The 19,602-nt window shown below is 41.7% G+C and overlaps 1 protein-coding gene across 1 annotated transcript; it reads right to left on the reverse strand.

The window, feature by feature from the left end:
- Nucleotides 1-427: 427 nt before the first annotated feature.
- Nucleotides 428-19,327, reverse strand: mybpha (myosin binding protein Ha). The gene is made up of 13 exons (XM_070838805.1): nucleotides 19,100-19,327; nucleotides 17,208-17,273; nucleotides 16,520-16,654; nucleotides 15,947-16,114; nucleotides 11,954-12,042; nucleotides 11,625-11,820; nucleotides 11,109-11,248; nucleotides 9,395-9,554; nucleotides 8,276-8,412; nucleotides 4,597-4,783; nucleotides 3,943-4,005; nucleotides 938-980; nucleotides 428-808 (listed from the first exon to the last, which is right to left on the reverse strand). Exons 1-11 carry the CDS (start codon nucleotides 19,311-19,313, stop codon nucleotides 3,965-3,967), a joined length of 1,533 nt encoding a protein of 510 aa, XP_070694906.1. The 5' UTR covers nucleotides 19,314-19,327; the 3' UTR covers nucleotides 428-808; nucleotides 938-980; nucleotides 3,943-3,964.
- Nucleotides 19,328-19,602: the final 275 nt, after the last annotated feature.

Genomic DNA, 19,602 nt, shown 5'->3' on the forward strand with positions numbered 1-19,602 from the left:
TGTCTCACCATAAGATGTCAGTATAACACAAAGAATCATGCTGTCAGTCATGTCTCTGACCCTGGGAAAGCTGTATACTGTATTTCTGACTAAGCACATCAAATTTTCTGTTTTAAACAAATTGGTATTTTTGGAAAAGTTATTGTTACTTGTTGTGTTAACATACAAATCCATCTAGTGTTACTGAATGAACCAAATTCTTTTTGCGCACTAAAACTTAGCAAGTGTATATATATATATATATATATATATATATATATTATACTAAAGCTGTTTTTATTTTAAAATATATAGAAAGAAAAATTGCATCTTAAGTTGTCTAAATTCTCTTTAACTAAAAACATTGTATCCAGCCTAAAACTATGTGTAGCATTTTATTGTATGCATCATACAGTATCTCCAGATTTGTGCAGAAATCCACATAATATATAATAAAATACAATTTTTATTACACGTCCATACAGTCATTGCAATAGCATGTCCAAGGATTCACTGTTTTATTTAGTAGCACATATATATATTTTGTAGTACATACACAGCACATGGACGGACGAAAAAAAACATGGTAAACATAGTTTTACATACATGTCATTATCTAAAATAACACAACATTTGGCAAACTGGGACAGGTTGGGCGTGTCTTCCATGCATACTGGAAGGAGTGGGTGGGATGTGTGGGTGGGTGACTGGAGGTACAGGTGGAAATGGATATATGGAGATGTTGGTATGTTGTTTTTGTCCCTTTCTTCATTATGTACACACTGCTGCACAGCCAGCCATGACTTTTTCTTTCACCTCCTCAAGCTCTCTGGACGAGATAAGAGAGAGACATACAGAAAGGGTTAGAGGGATTTATTGCATGCGGGCACACACACACACACACACACACACACACACACACACACACACACACACACACACACACAAATAAACTCACCTTAAAACATAAGACCTGGGCTTCTGCTGGTCCTTAAAAGGCACTGGTGAGAAGATAATTAGAGCAGGAAGAGGGTTAAATGGGGTCATGAGGTGTTAATAATCACCTCAGCCAGGAATGTTCTGGGAGAAAGTGTGTGTGGATTTGTTGGAGAGTTTTGTGTGCGTGTGTGTGTATGTGCAGCCGTTTTTGTGTGTGTGTGTGTGTGTGTAAGCCAGAGAGAGAGAGAGAGAGAGAGAGAGAGAGAGAGAGAGAGAGAGAGAGAGAGAGAGATCCACTGTGTATTTTCCATCAAGGATTATCTTGCTCAGTTTCTGCCCTCTTGGCCCATTCTCCCTTCTTCTCACAGCACTCCAATCTGCCTGTTGACTCATGGTAATGTGAAGAGTTTGGCTGTGTGTCAGATCATCTGGAGTCATTTTTAGAAGCTGTGGAGGGCTGCACTGACATCAACCCTACCCCCCCCACCCCCCCACCCAAAGGCGCTCCCTGCCTAATCCCTTGCTTTCCCCTTGAGGGGCCCACCCATGTATGGCCTTACCTTATAGGACCGTATCCCAACCCACTGTGCAGACTCACAAGTATGATCACGTCATCTGTAGGGTGCAGTTTACACTTGGCATGAAAACGCGCCGTTGGTAATCTGATCACTAGTGGACAGCTGTAAATACAGGTGTGAATGCATCCAAACATATTGAGGATGTATTAGGATCTGATCACTCAAGCCACATTGAGGGGTCGTCAGGGAGGCATGTGACCCAATTTTGCAGTATAGTGAGAACATACGTGTCCCTGACCACAGTGAAGGTCAACTTTGTGGTGTGCATGTAGCATAACTGCATCCAGTTTATGAACTAATGTCAAACAACTAAGAAAAGGAACTGAGACTCTGTATTCAAGGTTAAGTAAATGACTTTGGAATTGTCCTCAAAGTACACCTGAGCGAGAGACGCAAGACATTTTCTGTTTTGCAGGGATCATAGGTTTCCCATGACAAAATCAAATGCGAGCTGGGAGAATTATTTGACCACTAGTGGTCACTTTGAGTTGCTTTTTCATTGCTGTTGCGAAACTATAACTGATGTCAACTGGATAAAAAGACGGTCTGAGGGTATGGTGTGAGTAGTAGAGTGTGGTTACGTGCATTTGTCTCACGGCAAAACTAAAACTAATAATTTACTAATTAAATAACAGGTATTTGTGTGTTCCATTGTGACACCTAAGGGTGACATGTTTCTTCATTCCAATCAACACACGCAATGTAGTTTATTGTGAGTCAGTTCCACATACACAGTCTTGCTGCTGTGAATATTTGTCACTCTATTAGTCCCACATAAATACACTATTTACTTATGAAAAATGTCTGCTAAAAACAACAGCTGTTGTAGGTAATTAACCTTCTTTAAAACTGATAGTATTTATTGCTGACCCTTGCTGAGAGGCACAGACAGGTTGGTTAAGTCAGAAAGCATTGAGAGACAAACACACAGCTGGTTTTGGCCTGTTCATGGGATTTGTTTCCAATAAGATGAAAATTGATTATTGCCATATTCTTTAAAAACCTGATTTTTCCTCACTTTTTGAAGCAGTGCAGTCTCTGAAATGTTCATGTAAACAGCTGCCTGATTTAAATATAATCCTGTTACACCAACAGATTCTTTTAGTTTCTTAAGTTTTTAAAGAATTTTCAACATGTATATGGAATGAAACAAAAGACCAATTATAAACTTAATGTAATATAATTGAACAAAAGTTTAAACTCACATGTAATAAAAACAGCTAAAGAGCCTGTACTGCCATCCTAGGTTCACAGGTACCACAAAAAAAGACTTAATTTTTCTCATAACTGGACAAGTTTCTTTTAGATTACGCATTTACCGAGAATAACTGCATATAAATGTGATGGGGCAAGGTAGAGGTGTAAATAATGAGCAAATTGCATGCACAGTGTAGTCGTGTATTAATCTTACTAAAAGCAGCACTTATAAATGTGCTATTTAACTTATTGCTTTCACTTAATTAATGTGCATTTTAATGTAGCCAAGAATTTATGTTAAATCTGGTCAGTAAGCAAAGAGGGCAGAGGAGAGGAGATCTATGAGGGCACCGCCATCTAAAGCAATGCATTAAAAAATGTTATTGGCTGTTTGCTCACATGTTGTGCAGCAGGCATGGAGAGCGATAGTGTTTCACAGTGCTGTAAAAAGAAGCAGCGTTATGTCCTTTACAGTAAGATAAAACCATTTTCCTTCACTCCTTAACTCTTACAACCTTCAGCCTTCTTGTGCTCCCCTTCACCAACATGTTCCGTCATCTGTCTCATCATTCTCCTCCACTCAAATGTCTTTTTTTGCTTAAATCTTTTTTTTGGATTTTGTCCTTTAAAAAAAAAAAACTCTGTCATCTTGCCACCCACTCTGACCACTTCATGCTTCTCTTGTCAGCAGTTGAAATGACACTGTGAGCAAAGCCTCCCGGCACTCCGTGAAAGGCTACACCACTCAAGTATTTAAAAGCTCAAAGGGAAGTGCCTATACCAAAACCAGAGCATGGCCACCTAACAGTAAGGGTATAAATAGAGATGCTAAAGCTGTAAAAACATCAAATTTGGTATTTCTATTTGACTGACAATCTTTGTCACATTACCACATCCAAAAGCAGGGCTTGCAACGTACAAGATGTACAGAAGAGGAGGGAGCACGGGTGGGGTGACACAGATGAGACGGAAAGAAGAGGGCAAGGACAAATTAGTTACTGGTTTTAATTTGATACTATGAGTTTAAGAACACTGCAATTCATGGCTGGTCATCAGGCATGGGAGAGTTATCAGTCTGCTAACTGTGTCACCATCTAATACACAGGGTTTATGTGTGAAAGCAGTAGTGAGAAGCGTTGGTAGTAACACCTAATTAAAAGGATATCATATTTATGAGGAATTATATGTATTCTTTAACACTCGATGAGTCTCTATTGGACAGAAATGGATGTTTCACTCTGTTTCTTACCTCTGGAGGTTTGGGTGTTGGTTTATTTGCCCTTCTCCTTATCAACCTCTGGAACAATAATCTCTGTTAGGAAAAGAACAAAAAATGTTTCTTGTTTGTTGTCTTGTAAGATTTTTTTGGCCTTTTTTAATGAATGCAATTCAAGACCAATACCGCAACAAAAAAAAAATCTGTATTCTAGTTGATATAACTGATACCTGAAGCTATTAGTCAATAAAGTATACGTTCTCAGTAAAGAATGTAAATTATTTAACTGTTAAGAAATTCATAACCTTCACTTTTCTAAAAGTAAAAGGGCATACATTTCTGGTAAATATGTCTCTATTCAATTAAAGTTCAGGCTCAAGGTCACCAAAATAAGGTTGAAGAAAGTAGAAATAACAGTGTGACAACATGTAACAAGTATTAATAGTATGTAAAATTACAGGGGGGCAGCTGATGCTGCTGTGGAGAGCAACAACATAGTAGTATGACCGCAGTTGCTGGGCCCCTCAGCTGTACCGGTGGAGTAGAGATGGTTAGATGATTTTACCTTAAGAGAAACAGCCAACCTGGCCCTTTGGACAGAGCACGGCTCTGACTGACTGTTTCCTTATGCTGAGCTAAGCTAACCACCTGATTTTAGTTACCTATTCATTGTTTGCAGATACGTACGTTTGACCTCCAGCTTGCAGGACACAGTGGCCTCTCCCTCGGCGTTCTTGGCTCTGCAGGTGTACACACCGCCATCGAAGCTGCAGGGTTTACGGATCTCGAGGGAACAAATGCCCTGGTTGGAGATTTGACGATACTTTGGGTCGTCACCAATGATCATCTGATTCTTCAACCACTCGATCTTAGGCTGAAAGGAGAAGGGGAGAAATTCATAACCTCACTTAACCATCTATAGTATAATCAATAGATGCCTTCTCTGTTTGGTTATAGTGGCCAGGGCCACAACTAAATCCAAAAATTTCCTCTCAGCTCGTGCTGAAAATATATTGTCAACTGATTGTTGAAAACATCAGCAGTGGCCGAGGGTGAGTTTTATGGTCACTTTCCAGTGTATCAGACAAAAGAAATAAAATATTACACGGCTAATTTAATCAGAACTTCGTCAATTATCATTCAAGTGTTTTAGCACTTAACAAAAGTCTGGTATTTAAAAAAAACAACTAATTTAACGACTTTGTTGTAGACAGTGTTTACTTCTTTTTATCTGCGCTGTTGATGCCACTAATATTGACTTGACTAATGTACCAATCTGTTCCACTTCACACGACCCTCTGTGATAACGTTCGACGAGAGCTACATACAGCTATTAAATCCTCCGTGGTTTTAATGAGTCCAGTGAACTCCTCCAGAGCAAAATTAGATTAAAATATGTTGTATCTTATGTCTTTTTGACAGGTGAATTGTATCACACAGGCCACACAGGCCACACAGTGTTTCACTGTTTGATGTGGTGTCGTCTTTTGTGGGGATTTAGCCATTTTAATGTCAAAGTTCGCTTCCCTATGTGCACATTTCTCAACAAAACACTATTTTGCAAGGGCACCACAATTGGATTTTGGTGCTGCCAAAGATGATTGTGATTGGTTTAAAGAAATACAAACAAGCCAGAGTGTTTGTTACGCCTGCACCAGAACGGTAATGGTTTCCGCCAGACATTTCTCTTGCACTGGCACATCGTTAAAATCAAGCGTGGATCTGGTTATGTGAGATTGATTGCTAGTTTAGCTCAGTTGAGCTCAAACAGTCTGTGCCGAGTTGACAGGCGGGTAGAACAGGAGTAACATAAGTGTTTTCTGACTTCTTCAGGTATGTGTGCTGCTTTGGGTTTCAGTGACACTCTGCCTGCATTGATTTCACCCACCAGCTTCATGCAAGGTGACTCTAGTTATTGGATTTCACCTCAGCTGATGCATTTCAGAGCGATTTGTTCAACCATTCCTCACTGATGAGTGAAACACATTTAGTTCTGCTTTGCTGCTTACGACAAGCTTTCAAAATAGACGTTTCACTATTTTGGCAACTGACGTGTGAGTTTAGAAGGTGAAGAAGGTCAAACATTTTGTGTATGTAGGTTACTCTATGATAAGGCAACTACAGTAAATTGATTTTAAGATTCACATATAAATATCAATTGAACTGAATTACACAAAATGATTATTATAAGTGAATTCACTAGGGCTCAATTAATTGGCTTTGATATTGTTTAATTTTTTTGTAGTTTGACATTTGTACGCATGAACCAGGATGTGGAGGGGCAGCCTACTGGTCGACCTGTAGGTTTTACATTTGTGGGACAGTTGGATGTATTACTCCAAAAAGCTTTTATTATAGTTTGGATCAGTGCATGGCATCAGGGGTAAGCCCACAAATGCATGATGATTTATAGTTTTTGATTGCAGCGCTTCTCTGTGGATAGCGATGCTGGTCTGTCGGCTAATCGGTCCACCATTTTGAATCTTCTTAAATTGATTGTGAGCGATTTTATTAGTCATCAAAATCAACTAGTTGAAAACTATTGAATAATAATGTAAAGACGAGCAAAACATAAAAAAAAAAAGAAAAGAAAAAAAAAAAGTGACCAAAAATATTATGGACCAAAATTGCACTGAGCTGTTGACCTGCTCAGAGCAGATGGGCTGCAGACCTCATGAGACGCACTCATTCTTGGCACAGAGAGCCCAATACACCGCTGGACACATCCTCTACCACGCCTGTCCTCCCACTGAGTCACCAGGATGTCACACCAGTGCAGTCCAGCAAACAGCCTCATTGTGTCCCAGTAAAATACCAGTTAGACCTTCATCTTATTTAATTGAAAGAGATAACTGACAGAGATACAGAGAAAGAGATACAATGTAAATCCATTCATCGTCCCTCGTGCTCTTATCATTTCATATTCCTCTCTCTCTCTGTCCTGTCCCATCATTTATCTTTGGGCATCCGTGTGTGTGGATGTCAGTCACACTGATAACGGCGCTGCAGTCTGGACAGGTGGCAAAAATAGTACCTTCTGTGATACAGCAGGATTTCCACTTAGCCATGACAGGACAACAGGCTATGCTTATCATTGTGTCTTCTAAGTGCATGCTTATCTATCCTCTCTCCCTTCGCCCTCTCAGCTCCCCATGTCGTCTCTGCCTCTGTATGTGACAGCTCTTTATCACAGACTGCAGGATAACTTATCACAATATGTGCCTTTCTGCTGAACATCCTCAGCAGTTCTTAATGGGCTCTGAACTGGGCAGAGGACAGGAAGTGTCTCAATAAGCACATGCTATAACACACTTAGAGCCCAAATGTGAAATAATTTGATTCATAAAAGTTATATAAAGAGAGAGGGGTAAAAAGCAAGATGGAGAGAGTGGGGGTTTAAATTTCATTTTGTGAGGAACTAGTCAACCGTGAATGGTGACAGTGAGGGATTAACCTGTGACAGCAGTTTCATATGTGTGGGGTCAAACATGGGTTAAGTACACATTCAGGGTATGTGAGTGTCCTGTATGAAAGAGCTATTCGATGCTTCTCCCTCCATGGTCCCCTACAGATCGGTGGATATGTTTTCACACAGCTGCTCCGACTGTCATTGCTGAACTCAAGCCTGCTGGTCCACAGGGACAGGAGCGCAAGACTCATTTAGACACAGTGGGTCCTAACTTCAGGCTCAGGGTGTGGATCAGCCACTGGATCCTTATTCTTAAACAGAGGTACCCACTCGAACGTCTTGTGTTCATGGACAATCAAGCATGCTGAAGAGCAGTCCCACATCAGTCCCCATTTGGTTTGTCTCAACCACGCCGGCATGTGCAGCCTGTCCAACCACTGCTGTCCTTGGTGAGAAGCCAAGGACAGCTAGGGCGTATAATCACCTGCATTTCCACCATGGCCTGCTACCTAAGCCGCCTGGGTCAGCCAGACAACTGTAAAGATATGTTTAACCAGAGCGACAGCCGCCAAGAACAGCGAGAGACATATTGAAACTTTGCACAGACATACCAGTGTTAAGCCCTGTCCCAGTTCTACAGTCGATCTTTATAGCTGTGACATTAATACCTCATTTGAAGCTATATTCCACACACTCAAATGATTTATCGAAGGAACATAAGAACAAAACAGTTATGAAATATAAATGCTGTATCAGGAAAATAGAATTCCTTTTCCTACAGTATGAAATCTATCCAAAATCACAACAAGGCATAACTCTCTTCCAGATGTTTCCCCAGCTCCTCCTTGCTATGTTATTTCAGCATGAAACAGTCACAGGTTTAAATACTAGCTGCTAGCTTTAGTGATGAGTGAGATACACAGATAAGATGGGATACTACATTAGTGTCTGTCTGACCTTGGGGCTTCCACGAACAGAACACAGCAGCTTGGTGGTATATCCCACGGTGGCAGCGCGGTCACTGAGGGGGGTGGTGAACTTCGGCGCCTCACTGAAGTTGTGCTCCTGGTACTCGGGAGGCTTGTAGACAATACCTGTAAACGCACGGGACAAGGTAAAGATCTCACTGGTGATGTATGTGAAATTACAATACCTTTAAAGTACATTTAAAGTGATATCAGTACCACTGATGGGGTCTCATCATCATTTGTGTAGTTAGGCTCAATAAATGTCATTATACTCTTCCAGTTTCTTCATCTAGCTTCAAGTATTATCCAAGCAAAAAGCTCAAAGTTCATCTTTCCACAGGCTGACAAGTCAGACACATCAACAGCTGGCAGGAGTAAGAGACGACCAGAACAATTCAAACCGACATGCTGTCTGACCGCAGCCCCCGATCAAGTGTTGGACAACAGGGTTTCCAAAGTTATTAAAATATCCAACAAGCACGTCTGACAGAATATACTGGCAGCTTGATGTGCAGCACATCCTAAATACAACTTACAACAAATGCAGCAATACTGTTGTGTTGCTACATGGTATAATTTTCCTATGATCAACATTTTGGAGGTCCAGAGCACAGACACCGAGCACTACTCGCTGGAGAAATATTGTAGCAGCCTTTAGATCATTACAGAGAGGAAAAAAAAATTAGCGTGCTGTCCCATATAACTAAATGATTTTCTTTGCAGGAATGCAGACACAGGTAAATATTTAACACACATAGGAACATGCCCCCCCCCCCACACACACACCAAGTGACACACAAGAGAAACATTTGCTCTGCCAGCTGTCTTAACGTTGTCAGAGCCTCTGAAATTTATTTCAGTAGTAGCTGAGCGCTGGCCAAGAGTGCTACCCACTTATGATTAAAGCAGTGCCAAGGCCATTTTCTCTCCTCAAGTCTTCTTTATTAATACACACACACACACACACACACACACTCAAGACTCCCATAGACTTACTGCAGCTCATCAAAGTGTAAGTACCTACTTGTACTGCAGCCCTGCCACTAAGCTCTTAATCATATAAACAAATTGACCACAGACGAATTAAAGAATGAATCAAGAAGGTCACCTGTCTTCTGGATGGTGGCCACCTCCTTGGTGACAGCGCTCTTCTCACTGACGCCCACTTGGTTCTGTGCGAACACTCTGAAGCCGTACGAGTTGCCCATAATGAGGTCTGAGATGGTGGCAGTCAGCCTGTGGTAGTTGTCCAGCACCGTGAACCACTCCTGCAGGTGGAGACACAACAGACAGCCAGTTTAGCACAGCACCGATAAAAAAAAAAAACTGTGCTGTGATGTGTCCTCGTTGGATTGATCATCACCAGTGAGCTATCAATCATCTCATCAATATCTTCAGGTTGGCAGTTAGATTTACAGATTTTACAGCCAGTGTGATCTACCGCTACCTAATCAATTCTCCTGATCCTCTCTGCCTCACTTCCTTCACTTTTAACTTTCTTTTTGCACAAGCATGTATAAAACACAGTCAGAGAGAGATGGAGTGTAATACAGTATGTATGTCCTCACCTGCAAATGTCCTGGGCCGTTAGAGGTTTTGTTAATTATTGTCAGTGCTCCCTGGCAGCGGTATCCTCTTACATTTCTGCCAGATCTCTTTCAGATTCATGAGTCACAACTATAAAATGACCTATTAGTAAGTGGCACTTTGATCAATTATATTCAAATATTCATTCTAAATAGTTTTAATCTGGTCTGGTCTCTATAAAGGGCGATCAGAAGTGCTGATCAGATGACGCAGAACAACTCTGGTTTGATGGATTTAATTTCCATTGCCTCGGGATCTATAATTTAAAGTTCTGTCTTAGTGTGTTGTGAGGGGAAAGTTGTTGAGCTCTCAGCTGTTCCCAATAACCCAGCACAGGCTGCTGTAGTTTACGTTGTCTCTAAGAGGGAGAGTGGAGTATGTTGCACATGCTGCCTGCGAATAAATGAACAGTTTGGTGAACATGATCAGTGTTCTGTATCAGATACTGCTTCAGGCGATCAGTGATCAGAGTCCTGATCAGAGCAACTTTACCTATTAGTGTTCTGACTGACTGTTAAGTAAACCCCAGAGGAAACAGATACAGCAATCAGACCTATTGATTAGAGACATTTTTAGCCATATTGAAAGTAGGAGAAAACAGGGAGGGAAGGAGCTGTCCTGTGCACACCTAAATAAATACATTATGTGGAAATACTATGTTCAGTTGAAGGCACATCCACATCCAAGTCTAGACTCACACACAGTTTGTATATGTAGGTAAATTACTTCCATGAAGTGACTCTAAGCGCCACTGATAAACAAATATGATATCAAAAATTGCCCTCCTTGGTTGCAGATTAAAAAAAAATTTTTTAATTTCACTTATACATTATACTTATACTGTGTAAATGTAAAGCATCTACATCTACATTTAGGGGTTGCCTCGCACCTACAGTGGCTATGCTCTTAAACTGCGAGGCTACGCCATAGATGGATGAAAGAAGATAATTCTTCCCACTTTTGTTACCAAGTGAAAACTGTAAACACAGTTACGAAGTGGAATATAACTAAAGCATGACAGGCCTAATCATGTGCGATACATCCATCTAGTGTTGCAGCGGTGCTATCAGCATCAATGGGACAAATCAGACACTGAACTATAAATCAAAACCTATGCCATAGCTATCTACAGCAGGACTCCCGTTAACTCCCATTAATCTGTCTTAAGTCTGCAACTTCAAACAGTCTGACAATGTGATTGGCCTGTTGTGTTTGTATGTGAACATCTGCCATACCCCGGTCTTCCTGTCAGCCTTCTGGATGATGTATCCAGTGATCTCTGTGTTGCCATTATCCTTGGGAAGGGTCCACTCCAGAGCAGCGTTGAAGCCCCAGGCGTCCACAAGCTTCACACTGGCAGGAGGGCCCGGCAGCTCTGAGGGAGCACATTAACTTAAGTATTTATAAAGGGATTACAATCAACCAGTGTGTTCCTCAAAGCATGAAAGGTGTCTGGACCCAAGCATGTTAGATCAAAAGTGAACCATATATTTGTATGCTAGTGCATCGTAATGTCAGGTCACACATTTTAACAGCAGCAGCTGACAGTGGGGTCAATCACTCCGGGGTCGAAGGACATCATTGTTAGAGGTGTGATGTAAGCTGGCTAGTGCTTTGAATTTCTGTCGCATGCAATCTCAGAACCAACAAGTCAGCTGCACAAACAGCTGAGAAGATTCAACAGGGAGGTCTGAAATAAATCAACATTCACATGTCGCAGGCACACGTGCATACATGCAGGTGCCACTCACCCACAATCTGAAGGGTGAGGGTGGTTTTGTCTTCAAAGCTGTCCACTTTAACAGTCATCTCGTAAACACCAGAGTCCTCCCTCTGACCAGTGCGGATAAACATGATGCTGTCCTTGTCGCTGTTCCTGATGTTGACCCTCTTTGTGTCCAAAGGCTGACCATCCTTAAGCCAGGACACCACAGGTTTGGGCTTCCCCTGAGGAGTGACATACAAGAGCAATATGAGATGGGAGGATGCAAGGCAAAGCGTAATGTCTGCAATGTTTTCTGTGCCAACTGTATGTGTTACACTTGGGCTGTACGGATGATGCGTGTATGAGCTGGCTCACAAGAAAGGGGATGACCAGGTTGATCTGCTCTCCGACCTGCTTGACATAGCGAGATCTGAGGGCGCGGGGCAGGCGAATCTTGGGGCGGTCTGAAAAATAAGACGTGAAGTCAGTCATGTTCATTTTCTATCTCACCCATCATCTGTTTTCTGTTCTGACTAAATGATCGGTTGCATATGCTGGTAAATTTGGATTACGTGACATCACTTGGAGTAAATCATCTACCTGACAACATTAGCTAACATTACCAGCTACCACTGTACATACTGTGTCAAGCACACTTCCTCTGTGTGTGTGAGTGTGTGTGTCTTCAAAGTGGGGTCATGTATGCTCAACAAGACATGCCAACAGGACCTAAATAGACCCACTGCTAGACAAAACTGACAAGAGAACATGTCTGACAGAGTTAAAATTAACCACCAAGTTGTTTTACAACAATCCAAACTTATCCCAAACAAATTTATAACAACAATTTTAATAGTTTTGATTGTAAACTTGCTGATATAAATATTCTCTTTTTAGTGCGGTCAAAAGCAACATGTCAATTCTGTAATTAATTTGAAAAGTTTGTGTGAAAAAAAAATTCAGATCCACACAGGTTTGTCTCCGTCTGTCTTTATACATTAGATGCTATATTCTATGGAGCTGCTGTGTTTTAGTGCATATTAACTATGATTGTCCTCTAAGCTGATGTCTAATTCTAATGGTCTTGATGGTTTTCAACCTCACTTTGAATGACTTTTAAATATAGTATCATCAAGATTAATTCTGTGATTTTACATTTAAAATCCATTATTACATGCTTCAGTCTTGTCACGATTATTCTCACTCAAATAAAGCCGATTGTGCAAGTAATTAAATCTTTTTTAATTGATTGACAACCCTAGTTCTTTGGTACTTTGGTATTTTAGAGAGGATGATTATGATGTGCGATTTAGAACTGCACTAGTCACGATTAGTCGACTGACAGAAAATTAATCTGCAACTACTGGGATAACTTTATCGATTATCGTTTGTCATTTTTCAAGCACACGTTTTAAAATGTGATCAACCACCAATTGCTGATAAAAAAGATAATTGTAAGATTAAGTATTGAAATTGACTTTTTTAAAATTGATTTTTCAATTTACTTAAACATAAACATGCGCATAAGGAACAGACAAATAGATACCACATGCAGAAAAACAAAACAAAGTAAACCTCTTCTTATTTATCCAATTAGATCTTTTGATAAATAAACTGATACCAGGGTTTCCAATGATACTTCAAAGAAACCATTTTTGACATTTAGTCACGAAACATAATAACATTCAGGAGTCCACCATGTGTGTGTGTGTGTGTGTGTGTGTGTGTGTGTGTGTGTGTGTGTTATTAAGATCAGAAAGAGAGTTTCTGTGAGTGAGAGTGTACAGTATCTGGGGAGAGACGGGCAAAAGAGGAAGACCCTGCATCAAGCAGCTCTTAAAATAGCTTCGGTGATGAGACACTTGGATGAACTCCAACACGTGTTCCCTCATGTCATGCACAAAGAAGCAGCAGGAAGATGTCAACACTTTCAACTGATTGGAGTGGTCAAACATCACATGTAGAAACACTGAAGTCCAACCAACTGAAAACTGTAGACACCCGAATCAGTTACTTGTGTGCTCTAGCTGTGAATAAGATAACACGGATGAAGTTTCACTGTGGTTGGGACTTTGTGAGATATTACTTAGCTGGATAGTTTTATTCAGGCCCGGGTGCTAAGTATCAGGAACAGCATCCCTCACATGTTTCTGCATAAGCAGCAAATGTCTGAAAAGCTCTCTGGACTTACAGGATACATGAAACAACCAAGCTGCTGTCCTCCATCATCTACCTCACCCTGCTGCAGCTTCTGTTTCTCCACACTCCACTCAAAATGTCCCCCTATCTCACTCCCCCATCCATCTTCTTATAGCTGTCACATTTTCTCAGCCTCATCCTCCTCGCCCTAACATTTGTCACCGTAACATTTCTGCACAGGCTGGGATCTGGGCTCCTGGAACCATCACTCCCCACGAGGATCAGGTCTGCCTCCAGAATTGGCTCAAACACTAATCCCTGCTAATCAGCACACTTCCCAGCAATGCCCAGAAGTGTTGCTGGCATTACAGCATCCAGCAGCCACCAAGTCCACAGCAAACAATCTATAATCTGTCTTTGTCTCTGGATCAAGTGTCATTGTGGGGGGCTTTCAGCATATGTAGGACAGTGTGTCTTTATCAGAGGCTTGTACATGTTGATTGGTGTCTGGTCAGGACAGCCTGTGATTGACAGCTGAATTTACTTTCAACAAGCCATCCAGAATCCGTCAATTAAGCTCATGTTTCGCTCTCCTCAGTTGACCAGTGGTTCTGGTTGCATAACGGCAGTTCTCCACTAAAGTTTACTATTTGTTAGCAGCAGTTTTAACCCCAACATGGACATATGATCTGAGGCAGTGAGCCGTCCTTCTGAAAAAGGATAACTGGGGCATGTCAGCTCATGTCTTCACTATGTTGGTGTGACTCAGTGTGAGGGCTGATGGAAATTCACATGTGAGGAACAAAACCAACTCCAGTTTATACCAAAAAGAGGAGGTTGAAAGAGCCACTTTAGGGACTTAAGTTCATGTGTTTTTTGGAATTACTTAGCGAGGTGACAGGAATTGAGTATCCATGTGTATTTTGCTGCCATTTGCTGCACTTGCTGATATTTAGTGAGAGAAAATGACCGCAATGACAAGCACAAGATTACTATTCCACTATTACAATTAACCCTGAGGGGGACATGGATGTGTGTACCAAACCTCATGGCAATTAATTTTATATTTGCAGAGATATTTCAGTCTGAACTAGAGTGGTGGACCAGCAGAACAACACTGCCATCCCATCGCTAACATGGAAAATAAAAATGTAAAAGCTAAGAACTTGTCATATCAAGTACCGTTTATTCATTGCGATGTGATTAAGTGACACCTGTGCCAGCAAACAGGACAGCTTGAGAGCCACTGCCACAAATTTACAGTGAGGTGACACTCAAAGGGTTGAAGTTTGTTAAAAATATGGCTGCCAGATGGCTCTTTAGCCGAACCTTTTTCGTGTTTCTTTTGAGTCATCTTGAAGACTGATGCAGCAGCAGCAGCAGCCATTTCAGAGCCAGACAGTGAACCACTGCAGTGCCAGTGTTTGGGACTAAATGGTGCGAGACAGATTATTTATACCGTTAGAGGAGGGACTTTTCATTCTGGGATGGGTCCAGTGTTTTTCGTGTTGTATGTCCCCATGTCCTAAATATGTTGTTTCAGTTCTTTGCCATCGGTTTAACTGCAATCAATTATGCTGCAGAGGTTTGCCAGCAAGAAACAAAGGTCCATCAACTGTTGCTTTTCATTTAACAAAAGAAAAAAAACAAGTAGAAGCTTTGTGAGAGGCCTTCTGATTGTCTTTTTTGTCAAACCCGCAGTGAAGGTTGAAGATGTGTGTACAAGTGAAAGCTTGATTTGCAGCTCATGAAAGGTCTTGTCAGCACTTGTGGGATTTATGAGCGTACATCTGTGCAGTCCATTTGAAGCCCTGCTAGTTAATGCTACATGGTTGCAACATGAGCACTTTAAGGGCATGAGTTACAACTAACAGTAAGCTCTGGATGAAGAGTTTGGTGACAGAATTTTTAAAAACTTGTCTTTACACTAGTGAAAAACTCAACTGTATCTTTTGTTGGGAAATTTTGTTTGACATTTGAAGTTTGGAATTTTGTGGAGAAATCTAACACCATTTTTGGACATTTTGCAGACTTTCTCATTTTAAAGAGATTCCTGTAGCTCCTTGGCTGTTTTTCAAAGTAGTAATAATGTTGTACTGTAGAACTACAATGATTTCTACAAGGACACGCTTACAGTTTACACACTTGCAGTTTGGGCTGTTTGGAATTTCACTTTAACTAGACACCTCTAAGTGGTCTATTTGAGAAATGACACTGGCAGCTACTCACCAACAATCTCACGGATCGGCACAGGCTCAGCAAGGGTACCAGGTTCACTGCGCCCACCGGGGTTTACAGCAACCACACGCACATGCAGCAGGTCTCCAGATGTCAGATTCTTGATGCATAAACGATTAACTGGGGTCAGTTCCTCCTGAGCTACAACCCAGTCTGTTGCTGCAGGGAAACCCGGGGTTTGTGTTAGTAATAGTGCAATTCTCACGCTGAAGTATACACGTCATGATAGCATGATGATCCTGTAACTTTTTATATACATGTTCCATCTGAACTTTTCATTTCCATTTCAAAAGTGTAAAACATCCTTTGATGAGACATGTTAAGTGGTTTATCGCTTGTTGACACACGTTTACAAACAACCTGCCCATAAGGAGTGCACTTTGGCCCTCATGGTGAAATCTCAGAAGGCATGCTGTCATCTGAGCAAACAAGCGCTTCTAAAAGTGGTGTCAGGAGATACAGTGACAGCCTGTGAACGCTGCCTGCCGTATACGGCCTGGACACTCCAGAGACAGGTGCAGCCTAACATACAAATGCACACACACACACAATACACCGACTAACTTCCGTCCTTGCAGTACTCGACGGTGTATCCGTCCAGGCCGGAGTCCCCAATGGTCTCTGGAGTCTTCCAGTTAATGGTGAGGCTGGAGTCGTTCACATCTTCCACAGATACTTCCAGAGGAGCGCTGGTGGGGACTGAGGGAGGTTAAAACAGTTCTGATTAGTTAAGGGGTGACAACAGTAAAGATGAGCTGAAATTACTCACAAAGTGGAACGATCAGCCATGTCCTACAATGTGATAACATATAGGGCTGCAACTGTTATTTTTTTTCAGTATCAAATAAATCTGCAGATCATCATCTCAATAAAATGATGAATTATTTAGAGAATACCGTTTTTAAATTTCCATCACAGAGCTCCAGGTGACATCACTTAATCAGCTAACTTATATGCAATTCTACACACGGATTTCCATAATGACTCATCACCTGAGGTCGACCTGCAACAATTACTCGATTAATCATTTAGCTGACTGCTAAAAAAATTCATCTGCAACACTTTAGATACTCAAATACTTTCCAGCCTCTAAAACGTGATGATTTGATGTGTCTCATTGTCAAACGTGATAGTAAGCTGAATATCTTTGGGTTTAGAAGAGAAATGTATCCCTTTCATAACATCGGTCATTGACCTTGACTGAGTGTTCAAACCAGGACCAAACTAACAGCAGAGCGAATGTTCTTGTTACCTGCGGGAGGTGGGGGTGTGGGGGCCTTTGGCGGCTCCTCAACTACGGCAGCTTCCGCTGGAGCAGCTAGCATCAAACAAGCAGGAGGTTAAAGTCATTTTCAGAAACAAGTTTGTTTGTATGGCACATTTCAACAGCAAAGCAATTCAAAGTGCTTCATGAGGACCAGATAAATATCCAGAGCATCTTTTCTATGTTGTGACATTTCAACCTTCATTCACTGGAAAAGATATCAAGAGGTTCAAAGTTTTGTTAGGAATCCCTAAGTCCTCAGAGCTGAGGGAAGAGCATGATGGGAAGCACTTGTCAGATGAAATTTTCCACAAAGCAGTCATTCGTCGTTTGCTGTGTATTCTGACGTTGAGCAGCAGTCGTGTGTCTGTGTAGTGCTTTATGTTTACCATCTGTGGGAGGATCAGCAGCAGGAGCAGCGGCGCCGTCTTCCGCAGCTGGAGCATCAGCTAGCATTAAAATGCCATTAGAAAAGCCAATTAGTGACTTACATTATGACATTACTCATGCGGGAATCAATCAGTTTCAAGCTTATTTGATTGAGATACACTCCACTGAAGCAAGCAGCAGGACGGTAATGATTTCATGACCCAAAAACGGACTTCTGAAGACAATTTGGAGACATTTTTGCACATAGCAGAAGATCATTACATGTTCACAAAGAGAGACCTCATGGGTTGGTTAAAAAGACACACAGTTCAAAGACGAAAAACGTACACATGATGAAGTTTACAGACAGAAATACCAGTAAACAGATGAGATCATGAGCAAGAAACACGCACGCCTTTTGTGGTGCACAGTGAGACACAAACACACACACGATGTATCATGTGGCTCGCCTGTGGTGTGTGTTTACCCTCAGCAGGAGTTGTTGAATCGGCTCCTTCAACTGCGTCTGTGGCATCAGCAGAAGTTAGAGGTTACATGCTGGGGTTAGCAGGCAAAACGATACCAGTCACTCCACCTCATCCACCATTGGCGTACTTAACCAGCCAAGGTCTGGTGAACAAGATCTTTGAGTGACAGAAAGGAGAAACGCTTTCTACTGCATGTAGACATGTAGTTGGTTCCTCTCTGGGTTCACCATTACTGGATAGGTGATGTAAATATCACTGCTGGCTCCAGTAATTTAACCATCGTGGAAGTCCCACACATTTTGTGCTGCTTCCTGTTCTGCTATTTCTCACAGGAACAGTTTCCTCATGATGCAGGGACTCCAACAATGGCTAGTTTAATATAAATGTAATGAAATGAACGGCCATAAAATGGTCATCAGTAATCACTATGTGATTGATGATTTGACACCTGCAAGTACAATGCAATGTTCAAGAGCACCACAAACTGCAGCCATGAGAGTAAAGTAGGATTCATTTCAGTTTTGTTGTGTTTAACAACACAGTGTACTTCTCTGCTCTGAACGCAGCAAGTCGGTTACTTCAAACCTGACAGCTATGAGGTTGTGCGTGTGTCTGCATTATGCAAGCAAACTGAGCAGATCGTGCAAGACTTTCCACACTGGAATAGATTTGAGAGTTAGAAGTTATTGACACTGCACTGATCGTTTGGTTTTGCAGAGGAAAACTTTTGGGTTTGGGAACAACATTTTTTAAAGTTGCATTAATATATATATATATATATACACACTTTTTTAAAATCACAAATCTATTTTACTTGCAATAAATATATAAATATATGTTTTGATTGCAGTATCAGTAGTTTTCAAATCTGTTTTTTAATTGGGTGGAAAGTTTTCCTCTCATAGTTTTTCTGTTTGATTGCTCTAGCCTAACCTGGAGAAGATTAGTACAGTTATCTTAGCATTTCGTCCCATTTGGAAGATGTTTCTGCAGCTATTAAGGTGCCCCTCAGTCCAAAGGTACCTGGAGCGCTTCCTTCAGCAGCGGGGGTGTCTTCTGCTGGGGCTGCTTCTCCCTCGGCTGCAGGAGCTGCATCAGCCGGTGCCTCAGCAGGAGCTGGAGCCTCCGCAGGTGGAGCGGGAGCGGGTTCGGGCTCGGGCTCCGGGGCGGGCTCAGGTGCCTTCGCGGCAGCCGTCTTTGCTGGGGACTTCTTGATGGGCGCAGGTTTGCCTGGCATGGTGCTTACAGACAGGGGGCCAGTCCTGTGGATGAGGGGGTCTGGAGGGTCTTAGGTAATTTATATATAGCGTGAGGGTTGGTGGGTTTGGAGGGAACTCCACCCATTCCCATTCTGATAACCCCCCCTGCCCCCTCCTCACCACTTCAGGGACATCCTCATCTCAGTTAGGAGTTGTAACTAAACAGGCAGGATAAATCAGGTAGGATGAGGGCAAATTGTTATAATAAACGCAGATTTTCCACGAGCACAAGGAAGTAAACCTACAATTTGAACAATGCCAACATTT

The sequence above is a fragment of the Pempheris klunzingeri genome, chromosome 11, assembly GCF_042242105.1.
Source record: "Pempheris klunzingeri isolate RE-2024b chromosome 11, fPemKlu1.hap1, whole genome shotgun sequence".
NCBI classification, from domain to species: Eukaryota; Metazoa; Chordata; class Actinopteri; order Acropomatiformes; family Pempheridae; genus Pempheris; species Pempheris klunzingeri.